Source organism: Podarcis liolepis (assembly GCF_965112155.1).
Source record: "Podarcis liolepis genome assembly, chromosome: 17".
Classification (NCBI taxonomy): domain Eukaryota; kingdom Metazoa; phylum Chordata; class Lepidosauria; order Squamata; family Lacertidae; genus Podarcis; species Podarcis liolepis.
The window spans coordinates 5,353,607-5,371,694 of NC_139571.1; the positions used below are offsets into that span (position 1 = coordinate 5,353,607).

General features: G+C 46.3%; 1 protein-coding gene across 4 annotated transcripts in view; it reads right to left on the minus strand.

Moving 5' to 3' along the window:
• The window catches only part of LOC310696978 (myoD family inhibitor domain-containing protein-like), a 29,413-nt gene that overhangs the window by 2,003 nt on the left and 9,322 nt on the right, over positions 1–18,088 (minus strand). For 3 of the 4 annotated variants that reach the window (XR_014520817.1, XR_014520818.1, XR_014520819.1), the window contains 5 exons: positions 12,329–12,412; positions 11,290–11,396; positions 5,912–6,037; positions 4,300–4,533; positions 285–605 (listed from right to left, as the gene is read on the minus strand). Coding sequence is in view for 1 of the 4 variants with exons in the window: in XM_083483219.1 (XP_083339345.1) it covers positions 4,300–4,533; positions 5,912–6,037; positions 11,290–11,389 (460 nt within the window). In the remaining 3 variants the exon portion in view is untranslated. The remainder of the gene's footprint in view (positions 1–284; positions 606–4,299; positions 4,534–5,911; positions 6,038–11,289; positions 11,397–12,328; positions 12,413–18,088) is intronic. The other variant, XM_083483219.1, reaches the window with a different exon arrangement.

The window sequence follows — 18,088 nt, forward strand, 5'->3', positions numbered from 1 at the left end:
CAAGAACAGTTGTTAAAAAGGCTAATTAAAACAGCTAACAGAGATTAATATATCAACTATATTCAGTAACACAGTTCTCGGGGGGGGGGCTTACTTAAGAAAAGGTCATTTAAAAAGCGTTTCTTAAAATAAATTAAAATCCATACACAGAAGCCATAGGCACTTCTGAGGTGAGAGAGTCTGGAGAAATATTCCTGGAAATGTAAACAATCCAAGCCTGCAAAGACAAGTGTGCACCAAAAAGCCGATCCGAATTAAATATATTCAGACTAAAGTTTGCTCACCTGCCATAAGGATCCCAGGAAGAAGTAAAGATTAGTAGGAGGCATCTTTGGCAGCCAAGGTTAGTCAGTGATAGCACAGCTCAGATACTTCTAACGCAAGTTCGAGACAGTCACCAGTCTGGTAGCATAACTCCAGGGCCGGCTCCTCAAACCGGCAGCAGCAGCAGCAGCAGCAGCAGCCCTGGGGGTCTGAGCAAAAGCCCAGGAGCCTGGAGCTGCAGGATGGCACAGGGAAGCAAGAGCAGAAGGGCCCAGAGAAAAGAGGCAGGATGTCCGAGAAACGGCAGAAGAGGCAAGCTAAGAGGAGAGTGGCACACAGCTCTGTGGAAAGGAAGGAGAGCGTGAAGGCAAATAGGAGGGCTGATTTGGAAACACCCCTGCAAAGCGTAATTCTAAAGCAGGGGTCAGCAAACTTTTCCAGCAGGGGGCCGGTCCACTGTCCCTCAGACCTTGTAGGGGGCCGAACTATATTTTTTTGGAGGGGAAATGAACGAATTCCTATGCCCCACAAATAACCCAGAGATGCATTTTAAATAAAAGGACACATTCTACTCATGTAAAAACACGCTGATTCCCGGACCATCCGCGGGCTGGATTTAGAAGGCGATTGGGCCGGATCCAGCCCCCGGGCCTTAGGTTGCCTACCCATGTTCTAAAGCATCATTCCTCTCCAGGTCAGACTCTGAAAATACCAGCTATGCCTTCCTCCAGCAGAAGCCAGCTGTGGATTATTGTATGCAGTCATGAAGTTGTCTGTCTCTGAACCCCGACCCCTATAAAAAGAAAGTTTTGCTTTCTTTCTTTTTTTAAAAGCAACAAGTGAATTAAAAAAGTGGAAAACGTATTTTGGAAAGCACACAAGAGGAAAAACCAGTGGCTGAACTGCCATTAAAATTTGCTGGAATGCACATTTGTGATTTCATCTGAGAAGCTGGGGGCCAGGCTCATATGACAGCCGAGGCCCCCGCTGCAGTCCTCTTTATCTTAAGGTGTGTGAAGGCAATTGGGAAACATCTGGCTTGATTCTCTTTAAACTCATTAGGCACTCCACAACAGCGAGCCTGAAGAGTTGGCCTCTGAAGCCAGAACAGTCACATGGTGCAGCCCTGCTGGAAGGGCACCACTTAAGGCCTCCAGTGGGGAAGGAGATGGCATGCTTAGCGGCTCCCCTGGGTAAAGAGCGCCTTACTCTTTAGCCTCTGGGCTTCCCAGGGTGAGCTGGCTAATGATCAGAGCCTCTTTTGCCTGTTTCAGAGTACACAAGTGGTGGGAGGTCTCTTAGGAAACGTAAGACGCCTCACTGTTGCCAGTGTAGTCAGTTTTATAAGGTGTGGCGTCGCTTGTATTTGTATCTTTTTATTATTACAGTGGTGCCCCGCAAGACGAATGCCTCGCAAGACGGAAAACTCGCTAGACGAAAGAGTTTTCCGTTTTGGAGGTGATTCGCAAAACGAATCTCCTATGGGCTTGCTTCGCAAGACGACAATGTCTTGCGAGTTCCTGCTGGTTTTTTCCCCTCCCTCCCCCCTTTTTCTAAGCCGCTAAGCCGCTTATCAGCTGATCCGATCAGCAGATAAGCTGCTAAAAGCCGCTAAAAGCGCTAATCCGCTAATCCGTTAATGGGCTTGCTTCGCAAGACGAAGAAACCGCTAGACGAAGAGAATCACAGAACGGATTCTTTTCGTCTTGCGAGGCACCACTGTATTTTATTTATTTCAATTTTATATATTTCAGTAATTTTTTAATCATTTTAACATTTCAAAACTTGACTTCCTTCTCCCTCTTTGTGTGGTTCTTTAAATTTATTTTTAATATTTTCTGCATATCCAAATTAACTTAATTTACTAATTTATTCATCTACTTTAAATCTCGTATTTTTCTGTGTATAAGACGCCCCCATGTATAAGACACCCTCTATTTTGGGGGACTCCAAATTAAGAAAAAAAAACCTCAGCACTACTCGTGTATAAGATGAGCCCCAATTTTAAATCTAATTTTTTGGTAAAAAAACAACCCTAGTCTTATACACGGAAAAATACGGTAGATACTCTCATAAAACTTCAGGCTATTACAAAAATCCTGCCAATGTTCTTATCTGTTTACAATTTATTTGTAAATATTCAATAAACCATTTCCATTCCTTTTTTAAAAAGTTTGTTTTCTCGATTTGTTATTTTTCCGGTAAGTTTTGCCATTTCTGAATATTCCACAAGTTTTTGTATCCATTCTTCTTTTGTTGGGATTTCTTCTTCTTGCTTGTATTTGTAGTGTGCATTGTTATTCTCATCAAAAATCAAATCAAGAAAGTTAAAGGTAAAATACCGGTAAGCCGGTCTTACAATAATACAACCAAAATAAATATCGCAAAGTGTCATAATATGAGATGGGGCTTGCGCGGGTGATAAAGTCACTGGCAGTGATTGGCTGACCTTTCCTATGGTCACAGAAGGGAAGGGGTATGGGCAGGTAGACTTGAAGGACATAGGAAGAGCCTCGTTGGGTTAAACCCAAAGGCATCCTTTTCCTCCTCAATGTCCAGCCAGAGCACATAAGGCTGTGATAGGAATTTTGAGGTCTTAGATATATGTTAAATGTTCATAGGTGTACCAACCAAGCACGTACATAGATCAGCACAGGAAGACCGACCTGAAACCATTTTTGACTTGCCTCCCCACTGTCTTTTCCTTCACAAATCCTGTCTTAATGGCACATTTAAGATATGAATAGGGTGTGAGCCTGTGACCTGGTTCAGGAACTAAGTATTTATCATTACAAAAGACTGGCCAGGCTCCCCAGGCAATCCAATAAAGTGACCATTAAACAGGTAAGATGAGATAAACAAGGCGCTCAGATTCTGCTGTAGACCGCCTTTTCTGTGATGTAGGTATAATGTATCTGGGGGGTAGTCTTAGGTTACACCCCTTCTGTGATGTATGTATGATGTATGGAGGGGTGGTCTTGAGCTCCAGGGCAGGGAATTTAAAATGTCTATATTTAGGGCATTGTCGGCCAACTGGTGCCAAAGAAGGACAGAACTTTTTTTATGTATGCGACAACAACAGCAAGAATACTCATTGCAAAGTATTGGAAGACACAACATTTACCCACTCTGGAAGAATGGCAGATGAAGGTGATTGATTACATGGAATTGGCAGAAATGACTGGCAGAATTCGAGACCAGGGAGAAGAGTCGGTGAAAAAAGACTGGAAGAAATTTAAAGACTATTTACAGAAATATTGTAAAATTAATGAATGCTAGAAGGATGTTGGATAGAAACTAAGGGATTTCCAGCTGTAATGCTTTAAGAGATAGGAAAAAACGGTTTGCAAAAGGGTAAAAGCTTAATGGTAAGGATTTGCTGAACTAACAAACTGAAGTGGAATACAAAAAAGGGAGGTATGAGGAGGTCCGGGGAAATAAGTGTATGGAAGATATGTTATGGAAAATCAATGTGTGTGTTTTTAATTGTTTTTATTTTGTATGTTTTTTATTTTTCATTTTTACTGTTATACTTTAAAACTTTAATAAATATCTTTTTTTAAAAAAAATGTCTATATTTAGGCACACCTTTTCTTTGGGGTTCCTCCTCCCTCCTGCGTGTGAGGGGAGCACCCTGTTGCAACAGATCAATAAAGATCAAGTTTACTAGCTGTTTTGCTTCTGAATAGTCCCTGGTTGGCCTCTGTTATTTTCTCCTACCAATAAGGAACCTACGTAAGGACTCTATATGGGCTCTTGGATACACCATAAGGGAAAAAGGGCAGATTTTTGTTTACAGCAAGGCCAACAGCCCTCTCCCATAATCATTGTACCCCATTGTTCACACTGGAAAGGAAGAGGCTAGAGAAAGCCCTTTGCTAGTGTCTCAGTGCTTATGGCCCACCACTGAGCTCCAGATAAGCCCCAATGTCACTATTTTGAGCCTGTTACTCTCCATCGGAGTCTTCTGCGGTGTCCCATCCATTGACCCATCCTTCCCAAACTACCTCCCACCCTCAGTGCCCATGCACTCACCATCTCCAGCCACCTCCTGGATCTGAGATGCTGTGGATTTGCAGCTCTTCTTACTGCTGTTGGTGCAGACGGAGGCGGTGGAGCTGTTGCGCTGCTTCTTGGAGACTCGCGGCTGCTGCCTCACGGAAGCCGGGGGAAGCCCACAGCCGTTGGCGCAGTAGGCAGGGTGGAGGGCAACCTTCCCTGGCTGGAAAGAGGAGTTGGCGATGCCAGCGATGCCGGACTGGGGGCGTTCTGCAAAGAAAGGGAAAGGTAACCTGAAGCCAGCAGGTGCAACGTTGGCACTGGGTAAAGTGGGTTCTAGTCTGCGAAAGCTTATGCTGCAAGAATAATAACTCTTCCCTCGCAAATTGCCAACAGCAGTTTTAGAAGGGGGCAACTTTTGCCGGCACCGTTGACGGAGGGCAATGGTTAAACCTCCTCCTTGCACATTGTGGTTCCGATCCTTCTCATCTCCCCATGCTGTGGTGGCTATTTACTTTTTTAAAAAGCTAGTAAAGGTAAAGGGACCCCTGACCATTAGGTCCAATCATGGCCAACTATAGGGTTGCGGCGCTCATCTCACTTTATTGGCCGAGGGAGCCGGCGTACAGCTTCCGGGTCATGTGGCCAGCATGACTAAGCCGCTTCTGGCGAACCAGAGCAGCGCACGGAAACGCCGTTTACCTTCCCACCGGAGCAGTACCTATTTATCTACTTGCACTTTTGCGTGCTTTCGAACTGCTAGATTGGCAGGAGCTGGGACCGAGCAATGGGAGCTCACCTCGTCGTGGGGTTTCAAACCGCCGACCTTCTGATTGGCAAGTCCTAGGCTCTGTGGTTTAACCCACAGCACCACCCGCGTCCCTTCCATACAGTGGTACCTCAGGTTAAAGAAGCTTCAGGTTACAGACGCTTCAGGTTACTGAAACCGCTAACTCAGAAATAGTACCTCTGGTTAAGAACTTTGCTTCAGGTTGAGAACAGAAATCGCACAACAGCGGTGGCAGCAGGAGGCCCCATTAGCTAAAGTGATGCTTCAGGTTAAGAACAGTTTCAGGTTAAGAACGGACCTCTGGAACGAATTAAGTTCTTAACCCGAGGTACCACTGTACATAAATTCCTGCAACAGAGGCCAGATTGGGTCACGCACCAGCACCAGAATCTGGTCTTGATGGCTTGCGCCAGGGTGGCCAGGCTGGTCATGCCAGAGGTGCCAAAGATGGCGATCCTTTTGCAGGCTGTGGCCATGCCAGGCTCCTTCCCTTCTCTGCCTGCCTCAGCATTGCCACACCGATACCATATACCACAGCACACTTTAGCCCCAGGCAGACTTCTCAAAGCACGAAGAATCAATGGGGTGATGGAATTGGGATCCTTGTCCCCTGGGGACAGACTCCCGAGGGCAGAGTCTGCAAGCAACTGTCCAGCTTCTGTGTGCAGAGACTCAATGTGTGTGGCTTGATCAATACATAAAGGGCTACAGTAAATAAATAATGGGGCAGCAGGGGGATTACAGACCATTACCGTAATCCAATAAAAGCAAGATCTCTATTTAGGCTCTTGTTTCTTAGCTTCCTCTGCTTATGAACTCTCTCTCCCCTCCCCTCCCCTCCCCCCACTTTCATCTTACCATTTTCCGCTTTCTTTGGTATCTGGGCAGAAGGAATGAGGGAGAAATCTTCACTGGAATTAAACTCCCCAGGCGAGTATCTCTGGTTTTCAGGGAAAGAGACGTTTCCAAATGATTCCTCATGCTCTGGAAATTGAAAAAAGGAATGGTTATTGTTTATTTATTGATTTATATACAGCTTTTATGCCAAAATGGCTCCTAAATTAGGGTTGCCATACGTCCAGAATTTCCCAGACATAGCCGATACAGTATTCTGCCCTCTTAAACGGTGTGTGTGTGTGTGTCTGTGTGTGTGACACATTGAAATGTTCAGGAAAATATGGACATATGGCAGCCCATGTCAGAAGCACAAATTTTGGCAAATGTTGTACTTGACTGCTCTTGTGTTTCACACCCCACACTATACACATATACCTGTAAGTCCCACTGAATGTAGCAGGACTTACCTCTGAGTGGACATGCCTAGGATAGCACTGCATGCTGCCTAATCTTGTTTTCACAGCCCTGGAACGCACATCATTTAGGAAAGGATGGGAGGGAAAGGAAGTGTCTCTGAGGGAAGAGTGGGCAGAGGAAGGGCTCACCCACTCCCCTGCGCTTTCGACTATGTGATTATTCTTCAGGACCACTTACACTGCTCATTATTATGAGGTAAAGCAACCACAAAAATGCTCTGGGAATACATGGCCATGGGGGAGGGGTAATTTTCCCTTTATTTACTTATTTTTAGTTTGTATTGTTTGCCTTTATTTGTACCGTATTTTTCGCCCTATAGGACGCACCGGCCCATAGGATGCACCTAGTTTTTGGGGGGGAAATCAAGGGAAAATTTTTTATTTCCCCCCCAGGTTTGCGCAGCCATCCCCAAGCTAGAAGAGGGAGACGCAGCACTCCGTCTCCCTCTTCTGCCTTCAGGGACAGCTTGCCCCGCTGTCCCCCGAGTTTGTGAGGCTGGCGGGGGGAGAAGCAAGCTTGCTTCCCTCCCCCCCCGCCTCCAGATCAGGTCGGGGAATAGCGGGGTGGCAGCGCTCCGCCATCCCCCTATCCCCCGAGTTTGTGAGGCTGGCGGGGGGAGAAGCAAGCTTGCTTCCCCCCCCCGCCAGCCTCCAGATCAGGTCGGGGAATAGCGGGGTGGCGGCGCTCCGCCATCCCCCTATCCCCCGAGCTTGTGGGGCTGGCGGGGGGGGGGGGAGAAGCAAGCTTGCTTCTCCCCCCCGCCAGCCTCCAGATCAGGTCGGGGAATAGTGGGGTGACTTAGCGCCCCGCTCCGGATGGCGGCACAGATCTGTCTGCAGTCCCGGGACGGCAGGCAGCTCTGCGCGACCATCGGGAGCGGGGCGGGGCTTTGCCCCGGCTCCTGGTGGCCGCGCAGAGCTGCGCTGATCCTGGGACTGCAGGCAGCTCTGCGCCGCCATCCGGAGCGGGGCAGGACTTAGCGCCCCGCTCCCAATGGCCGTGCAGAGCTGTGCTGAGCCGGGGACTGCAGGCAGCTCTGTGCCACCCTCGGAGCCGGTCTCCCGAGGGTTGCGCAGAGCTTCCTGAAGCCTGGAGAGCGAGAGGGTTCGGTGCGCACCGACCCCTCTCGCTCTCCAGGCTTCAGCGAAAGCCTGCATTCGCCCCATAGGACGCACCCAGATTTCCCCTTCATTTTTGGAGGGGAAAAAGTGTGTCCTATAGGGCGAAAAATACGGTATTTGTTTCTTTTTGGAAAATTCAGTCACAACGACGCCAACAACATAAGATGAGGTTGCTTAAGAACCTACCCACAAGGTGCTGACACAAAAACCCTGCACAAACACTATTCAGTAGGTAGTTTTCCCTTCTTGACTAAATACAAACGAAGGCTTTTGAGCCTCACTCCTAAGAGTCGGACATGACTAAACAAAGACCAGTGTTATGTGGTATCGGCGCCACCCCCAGTCACCAGTCTAGCTGCCGCATTCTGGATTGGTTGTAGTTTTCGGGTCACCTTCAAAGGTAGCCCCACATAGAGCGCATTGCAGTAGTCCAAGCAAGAGATAAGTAGAGCATGCACCACTCTGGTAAGACAGTCTGCAGGCAGATAGGGTCTCAGCCTGTGTACCAGATGGAGCTGGTAGACAGCTGCCCTGGATACAGAATTGACCTGTGCCTCCATGGACAGCTGTGAGTCCAAAATGACTCCCAGGCTGCGCACCTGGTCCTTCAGGGGCACAGTTACCCCACTCAGGACCAGGGAGTCTGCCACACCAGCCCACCCCCTGTCCCCCCCAAAACAGTACTTCTGTCTTGTCAGGATTCAACCTCAATCCATTAGCCGCCATCCATCCTCCAACCACCTCCAGGCACTCGCACAGGACTTTCACCGCCTTCGCTGGTTCTGATTTGAAAGAGAGGTAGAGCTGGGTATCATCTACATATTGATGGACACCCAGTCCAAACCCCCTGATGATCTCTCCCAGCGGCTTCATGTAAACCTTGCCGACCCCTGGGCTAAGGTCACATCCACAGAACTTGTTTATTGAGCACTCATCCCAATTTGTTTGTCAGGAGATTAGGCAACATTAGCTATTTATTGAGCGTTCGTTCTGATTTATATGCAGGGACCATCGCATTCAAGCAGATGTTATCTTACACTTTCTGCAGAGAATAGGTTTGCTGTGCAAGAGCATCAAATCAACTTTAATTGTGCAGTCTGAATTTTCTGGTATGTGACTGAATCCCACCTGAAAATAGTGAGTCTGGAAGTGCCCAAAATCTCAGAGGGACTCTAAATCTCAGAGTGGGAAGCAGATGCATTTTGTCTGCAGCATTAACACCAGGCATTGCGCATGGCAATTGGCAAGGTGCCTTTTGCGCTGTTGATGCTCCCCCATGGGAGCGCAATTAGGTCCACCCTTGCTTGACTCAGCTCAACTCTCTATCCAGCAACTCTCCTTGAGAGCTGAATGAAGCTTTCCTGCCATCTAGTTATGAAAATTGTGCCCTTACTGAGAGCATGTGAAACTTTAAAATAATAGCTTTCATACTTTTAAATGAATAATGCAAAGATCCAATTAATCGCTCCATGCATAGTAAAAGCCAAAATTTAAAAATTGAATTAAAAGGCACTTAATGGAAGTCTAATTGCCCCTTTTGAATTAACTTTAATTACAATTTCAGGGTTTTTTATTTAAAAAGAAAAGATTTGCTTCTCTGCCGAATCTCATCAAATAACAAATCATAGCTTTAGATCCTCAAATTGCCTTTCGAGATATTAGTGCCACCAGCTTCAATAGCAACGACATTGCTAAGTAGTAGCTGGAGGAAGGTGCAAGCACAACACTGCTCCACAGCAGAGACCCTGCGTGGCTTTGCCTGTGGGGTGAGTGAGAACAGTGCAGCCCTAGTGGTAGATGAAGATGATGGATGTTATGTACTGAGTTGAATAGGATCCAAATACAGCAATCTGATTGGTCCTAGAACAATAGGGTCCAGAATGCAGCAGTCTGATTGGTCCTAGAACAATGCAGCAGTATGATTGGTCCACAGGAGCCACCCAATCCAGCTCCAGGTGGAAGTGAATCCGCAACCTGATTGGCCCACAGGAGAATCCAGGAATTGGCCAATCACATGGGGCCCATTGTGTAAATAATGTATATAAAGCAGATATTTTGGGGGAACTTTCATTCCTCACTACTATGAGCTGAATAAAGAGCATGAAATCCACACTCGACTCCGAGTATATTTCAATGGACTTTGCAGAACTGGCGAAGCTGACAGGAAAAATCCGAAAGCAGCATGATCAAGTATTCCAAAAGGACTGGAGTAAATTTATATGATATGTGAAAGATTACTGTAAGCAATTAACATCACTAGCAGGGTTGTCTGAAGACTTGTAATGAAAAATTTTCTATCTTTCTATTTTCATTTAAATTTTGAGCTATTTAGTAATGAGTGTAATTAGAATTGGAAAACGTGCAAAATGCAGTGATATAAAGGTTAATTTTGAAAGCCGTGCGGCGGGAGGGAAATTGATAGGCTCTAAAGAGCCAAAGTGGTAAAGTGGATAATGATGATGTGAATGTATAATATGAAATGGAAAATTAATAAAAATTATATATACACAGCTGTCCATGGAGGCGCAGGTCAATTCTGTGTCCAGGGCAGCTGTTTATCAGCTCCATCTGGTATGCAGGCTGAGACCCTACCTGCCTTCAGACCGTCTTGCCAGAGTGGTGCATGCTCTGGTTATCTCTCGCTTGGACTATTGCAATGCGCTCCCAGGAGAGACGCGTGACTTGGGCGTACTGCAGGCCCCACAGTGAGTGCTGCTTGGCATTTTGCCACCCCCCCCTCAGTGTTGACACCCAGGGCGACCCACACACACCACTCCCCCTTCCTCGCCTCTGCAGAGGGGGGCTAGCTGAGAGCAGGCTGTGCTTGGTGAGGCAGTGCCCCATGGCAACACTGACTGTACAAGGCATGCAGCTGCTTGGTGTGGCAGAACAACATGAGCTGGGCCAGTTCCTCCTAAGGAAAGCTTGCCCTGCACCCCCATTTCTGTTGCTCACCAATATCTGGCTTGAGAGCAGTACCTGTGAAAAGGATCTAGAAGTCTTGGTTGACCACAAACTTGACATGAGCCAACAGTGTGACGCGGCAGCTAAAAAAGCTAATGCAATTCTGGGCTGCATCAATAGGAGTATAGCATCTAGATCAAGGGAAGTAATAGTGCCACTGTATTCTGCTCTGGTCAGACCTCACCTGGAGTACTGTGTCCAGTTCTGGGCACCACAGTTCAAGAAGGACACTGACAAACTGGAACGTGTCCAGAGGAGGGCAACCAAAATGGTCAAAGGCCTGGAAACAATGCCTTATGAGGAACGGCTAAGGGAGCTGGGCATGTTTAGCCTGCAGAAGAGGAGGTTAAGGGGTGATATGATAGCCATGTTCAAATATATAAAAGGATGTCACATAGAGGAGGGAGAAAGGTTGTTTTCTGCTGCTCCAGAGAAGCGGACACGGAGCAATGGATCCAAACTACAAGAAAGAAGATTCCACCTAAACATTAGGAAGAACTTCCTGACAGTAAGAGCTGTTTGACAGTGGAATTTGCTGCCAAGGGGTGTGGTGGAGTCTCCTGCTTTGGAGGTCTTTAAGCAGAGGCTTGACAACCATATGTCAGGAGTGCTCTGATGGTGTTTCCTGCTTGGCAGGGGGTTGGACTCGATGGCCCTTGTGGTCTATTCCAACTCTATGATTCTATGATTCTATGATCTCTTGCTGTAGTTAGCAGCAGCAATTGACCCAGGGAGACTTCTCTAGATGCATGGAGCCGGGGGCAAGGCTGAATAGCCCATTTGGCTTACCTGTAACCCAGAAGAATTCATATTGAATTAAATGATCAGGTTACTCACCTGAATTGGGGGTGATTTTTGTAGCATCCCCAGAGTCCCTTCTGGATTCTGTCTTTGCTCCATCAGGCCTGATAGGGACGCCTGAGTTGACAGCTGACATCTGGGAACTAAAAATCGGAACAGGAGAAGTTGGAAATCGCATAGGAGTTAAGTCCCACATGGTATTATGCTTAGTTCCAAATGGTCTCCACCCTCCTCTACTTTGTTGATGGGTCTACAACACTTATAGTCACAAGGGTGGCCATGCCGTACAGAGGTCAGTCCTCTATTTCAGATGTGGGGCATTCTGCACAGCAGACTGAGAAGAAACACAGGTCACCTGGCTGCAGTCTTCCCAACTATGATGAGATGCATTTCCAGAGAAATTACAGTATTTCTAAATGGGCATCTATGTAATATGCTAGCCCAAGCAAATTCTCTGCAACTCTGCATCTTCTGCTCTGGTGATGCATTTCTTCCTCTTTTTAAGCGATGTCTAAATAACATATAGACCATGGGTAGGCAATCTAAGGCCTAGGGGCCGGATCCGGCCCAATTGCCTTCTCAATCTGGCCCGCGGACAGTCCGGGAATCAGCATGTTTTTACACAAGTAGAATGTGTGCTTTTATTTATAATGCATCTCTGGGTTATTTGTGGGGCATAGGAATTTTTTATTCCCCCCCAAAAAAAATATAGTCTGCCCCCCCACAAGGTCTGAAGGACAGTGGACCGGCCCCCTGCTTAGAAAGTTTGCTGACCCCTGATATAGACCATGGGTAGGCAAACTAAGGCCCAGGGGCCGGATCCGGCCCAATTGCCTTCTAAATCCAGCCTGCGAACAGTCCAGGAATCAGCGTGTTTTTACATGAATAGAATGTGTCCTTTTATTTAAAATGCATCTCTGGGTTGTTTGTGGGGCATAGGAATTTGTTCATTCCCCCCCCCCTTCAAAATATAGTCCGGCCCCCCACATGGTCTGAGGGACAGTGGACCTGAAAAAGTTTGCTGACCCCTGATACCCTATAGCATATAGACTCCCTCTTCATTGGGAACTCTTACCAGTTTTGACTTCTGCAATGTGGTCAGCTGACGTGAATGATAGTTTTGGCCTCTGCAAACCAACACAGCCACCTTCCTCCCTCCCTAAAAAGAAGCAAATGGGAGGCAGAACACTGTCAATCTATTTCATCAGAAGGATTGCTGAAATTATCCATGTGACGTGCTTTGAACTCTTGACATGTGGTCTACTAGAAATGTTCTCATCCTCCATGACCCTACACATCAGTCCTTCCCATAGGTATTATTGTTCTTAGGCTTGTAGATAGCAGATCCCCTGAAACTGAGTTGTATTCAGCATTGCATTAAGAAGATGGTTCCATCAGCACACGGATTTCTGCTTGCACAACAGAATGATCTTCCTCTCCTCCTGTGCACCCCCTGAATCTGTTCTGTGTTTCCCCAAAAGCCTCCAGAGCAGATTTGGGGACAGTGTGGAACACACACAGGTGTGTAGAGGGAGAGGGGGAAATCCTGTTGTGCCAGTACTAATCCTTGCACTAGCACAAGCATCTTGTTTAATACCACCCATTGCAACCAAGCAGAGGGCATTTTGTAATTTAGAACCATTGTTCTTCCCGTCATTCCCTCTTCTTCTCAGGTCTGCATCATAGTACAGCTGATCAGCCATATATTATTACTGGTGATGCCTTTGGCTGCCATGGGTATATGGAAGAGGTATGTTAGGCAGGGGGGAAGTAGGCAATAATTTTTTATGATCTTGCTATCATCAGAACATCATCAGAACATCAGAGGGCGGGAGGAGTGGAACTATGACTTCATTTAAGTCCCTTTGTGTTACTTTTGTAGAAAGAAAGAAAGAAAGAAAGAAAGAAAGAAAGGAAGGAAGGAAGGAAGGAAGGAAGGAAGGAAGGAAGGAAGGAAGGAAGGAAAGGAAGGAAGGAAGGAAGGAAGGAAGGAAGGAAGGAAGGAAGAAAGAAAGAAAGAAAGAAAGAAAGAAAGAAAGAAAGAAGTAGTAAGTTGAATGAATGAATGAATGAATGAATGAATAAAAGCAATAATTTAAGCCAGAAGGGTGTCATGAAATAGCGTTGGGCTGTTATTACCACTTTGACTGTTAAACCACTTTGGGAATTGTTGTTTTGTTAGGGGAATAGGGGTCTCCAAAAACAGAGTGATCCATCTTTACATACCAAGTAGGCTGCAAGAGTACTTCAACATGGAACCTGTGCTGGGAGTGAGGCCAGAATTTGACACACTCGCCCAGCCCTCCCGCTGTCTTCTCAAAGCTGCCTAAGCACAGACCCTCCAAGTATCCCTATTTTCCAGGGACATTCCTGATTTAGAGAAGCCGTCCCAGTTTCTGATTTGTCCCGCTTTTCCTTAGGATGTCCCCATTTTCATTGGAGAAGTGTTGGAGGGTATGGAGTTATCTGACCCCCAAACCGTCTGAAGGCAATCCTGTATAGGGAAGTTTTATTAATGTTTAATGTTTTGTTGTGTTTTTATATATGTTGGAAGCCGCCCAGAATGGCTGGGGCAACCCAGTAAGATGTGTGGGGTATAAATAGTAAAATTATCATTATGGAATGGGACGTCCCTATTTCCCTCGGAGAAATTTTGGTGGGTATGTAAGCAAGGAGCTTTGGCAAGGAGGCACAAGGCACTGGCAGGATCTTAGAGCCCTCCTACCTACCTCCTTCCCAAAGCTGGGAAAGCACTAACAAGGCTTTGGGAAGGAGGTGGGAGGATGCTAGGACCCTGTCAGAGCCCTCGTGCCTCCTTCCTAAAGCCCAGCACCTTGCATTCCTGGCTTTGGGAAGGCAGGGCAAAAGGGGGTGCCCAGTGTTGCTGAGGGCCACCAAAAATGGCCTCAAGGGCCGTGTTTGGGACCACCTTGTCCTAACAGCTGCCAGCTCCCTCAGCTGTCGAGTTGCAGCTCGGCATCCAGAGAAAAATCAGTCTCACACCAAGATAGGTTCCGAATTATGGCTGCTCCTAGGGAAACATGGCAGCTCCTAGGGCTAATGCAGCACAGCTTTTATTGTGTGAAAATCAGAAAGATACAAGCCAAGTAAGGATACAAAAAATACAAGTCAAGCAATTTGTTCTAGCCAGCAGATAAAGACCTTGGTACTAAACCATGCGAGCGATCAGACCATACTACGTTAGCCAATCATATGGGACAGCACGAGCTGTTCACGCGCTATTCATGCTCCAAGGATGCTTCTAGCTATGAGATCACCCTGTAACAATAAGAACTTTGCTCATGCTCTCATGTACAAGCAATCATTTTCCCACATGTCCCCTTTTCTTATTTATATTATTAGAGGAAAAGAGGGACCATTAGTCCAAATCGTACACTTCATTGCCTAAGCGTCTACACTTTGCAACATAAATTCCTCTTGTAACCCCTGTGGTGGGCCGTGGTCGGTACCACCATGCAGTGCATTGGGAAATCAAAGAGGGTATGCATTGAATGCAACAACACACCACGACGAATCCAGCAACACATGCAATTACAATCAATAATACCTTTCTTAACCATACTCCATTGGGTAACCAAGAAGACAACCACTCCCATGGATCAAAACCTTCAGGTGGATTCAAAGGATTATGGGCTATCATTTGTTCCATATGATCAATAGTAGCAGAGATATTGGTTGATTGATCAGTTATATACATGCAGCAATGAGAATAAATTAAGGCACAAATTCCACCTTTAGAAGCAAGGATCACATCTAAAGCATAATGATGTTGAAGAACTACATTTCTTATTTCTGATATTTCTTTGTTAATCATTTTTAAAGCCAAAATGGTGGAATTAAACAAATTTTCTGTCCAGTTTGCCAATTTATGCAAATCACGGTAATTCATGGCTGCACCTAAAGAAGGCAGAAGGGACCTAGAAATGGCTGTCCCTGTATATTGAGAAATAGGTGATTGTACTTCCCTTCTGTTACGCAAACGAACCTCTGGGAGCTTATCTATTTTGTATATCAAGGGTACCACTATGCCTAACGTGCAGGTACCAGAAAAGGCAAAGGGGATTACTTTGTAGGCACGTGTGCCACAAAATAACCATGAATCAGATTGAAGCAAATATGCAGATTTACTGCTTTTTCTCATCCAGTTGAACCAAACATAAAAATCTCTACACGCAGCCTGTTGTTCATAAGTCATGTAGGTTGTGACATTATTAATTAAAACCTTTGGTCTGCCACTCATGGTTGTAACATTAAGAAAACAAGAAGATCCGTTAATGTATACATATGTCCAATTACAATATGGATAATGACCTAAAAATTTTTTGCTATTGTGATTAAAATGAAAACAATAAGGCACTATTTCTGCAAGCAACAAAACACAGGTGATAAACTTATACGATTGTCCTTCATATTATTGCTAATCTTAAATGAAGCATTTACTGGAATACTAGAATACCATCACCAAAAAAGAGGTTCAAAGCTTTGAGAAGCTTTTTAAAATCATTTTTCTCAGCAGCTAAAAAAAGGCACTAGCCAAACATAGTCCGCTTCAAGCATATTCCGCTTGCTGTAACTAAAAAGGATTGCAACAAGGTCGAGAACAGAGCCCATTGTATTCGCGGGCCGTGCTAAAGAACCATATTGCAACCTTCTTTCTGTCCGGGAACCATGCCAAAGCACAAAAATGAAACAACTGGAACACACTAAAATCCCTTCACCCCCTCCCTTGCCAAGAGTCCACAATAGTTCCAAGACAGCCCTCTGTACATGCTCAGGGGAACACATCATAAGGCAGGACTCCTGAGGGAGGAGAAAAAAAGAAGAGATCTGGGGGGTAAAATCCAAGCGATGTCAATAAGGATGAGAATGGTAAATTAGTCCAATGGCCACTTCCGAGCAACCTGTGTGATATTTCATGGCTCGATTATTGGCATGTAAAAACCACAATCCAGAAGAAGTCACACAACCATTTCTGCAGATACAGGAGCCCATTTGCTGTAAATAAGTCTGATGTATTGCTCCTTGTACTGCTGAGTCAAAAGTCCAAGCCCAATGAAGCGTGATGACACAGATGGGATGGTCGCTATTAGGAGGCAGCAAAACTGTAATGATGTTTGGTGGTTGAAGTGGCTTCCCAGGGAAAAGGGGGGCCAACGCGATAGGGGTGAAGATGGCCTTTCAGCGTGCCAGGAAACACTGGAACAGCTGTGGAAGGTGATTGTGATCTTGTCCGCTGGATTCTTGTGTCCTTTAAGGGCAGAAAATAGTGGAGGCAAAGTGGAGGTGGGCAGGTCCAAATAACTCTTTATCCAATTCAGCTGTCCAAGAATTTGTTGTAAATCCACCAGTTTAAGATCAGGAAACTGTAGTTGAGGCGTGACTGGAATGGCTGCAGATGCTGTCAGCTTGTGTCCCAGGCACGTAATAGGTAAGGTCCGCTGGATTTTTTCCTTAGCCACTGTCAATCCAACAGGTTGTAGCCTTTGCAGGATTTTGGGACACGGCGGAGGACAAGGCCGTGGCTAGCAGGCCGTGGCTAGCAGTGCCCACTGACTGGCAGGCTTTAAACATATCAGCAATGGCTATATTTGATGTTGCCATTAGAAGGCGCTGCGCTTGCTTACAGTCCTCATTTGCAAGCTGGCGTACAGTCAGTTCTTGTGCTGCCAGGTCCTGAACTTGCCGCTTGAAGGTATTATACAAGCGATCAACAAATTGTCCATAGGGCTTTGCAGGACCCTGTCTGATGCTTCTCCATCGGCCATCTCGCTCATTTTTATCATCAGGGACAGAGGCCAGAGTCTCTTGGGCAGAGGCTGTAGTGGCTGCCCAATACTGAGGGTCGAGAGTTGGCTGTTGGGCAATGGTAAGAAAATTGCTTCCTCCCGTTAACCCATCGAGGACATCAGCTTGGGTTAACATGACGGGGGCTGGGGGTGGGGCGGCACCAGCACCCAAAGCAGCCAAAGCAGCCTGATGATTAGCCAATGCAACATTATTAAGATTATTCCGAATCCCATCAACACGACGTTGGCAGGCCCAGTGCCAAGCTTGTATAAACAAAATCATTTGATGAGGCTGCATTACAGTGCGGGCCAACAGCTTAACATCCTCTGGTATCAAATTTTGTTGAAAAATAGTGCCAAACAAGCCCAGGGTGTAAGGAGATTGTAAACCATTGTCCTTGACAGAGGAATGTAGTTCCTTTATGAATCTCAAATCAAACTGTTCGTGCCGGGCTGGGCCTCCCCCTGGCGCGGCAGGAGCAATCACAGGGAAGAGATTAGGAGTTGTACAGTCAAAACCCAACAATGGTGCAGCGGCACGGAGAGATTCTTGGAGAGGAGTGGTAGAAGATGCCTTGGGCGGAGGAGGTGGAAGAACGGGGGGTGCTGCAGAATTTGAAGAATGCAGGGGAGTGACAGGAGGAGGCGGCGGTTTAGGAGGTAGGTTTGAGGCAGGCAAAGCGGGAACCGGGGGGGCGTTTGAAGAAGCTGTTCCAGCAGCCAGAAGAATGTTTGAGGGAGTTAAGCACGACATAGCTTTGTAGACGTTACTCCAGGCATGCAAAACCTTTACATCAATCTGCGGATGATTTTGAAAGAAGTGTCCAATTTTTTTCCAATCGTCTAACTCCCAGTTTCCGTCCTGGGGAAACCACGGACAGTGAGTGTCCAGGGCTTTTATAAGGGACTTAAGGTCAGCTTTCCTAACAGCAAGGTTGTTACTGGCCAAAAGGAATTTAAGGTCTTTATAAAATTTTTTCTGTGGTGCAGAGAGAGATTTTCCCATGATTGCAAGAGTTGCAAAAAGA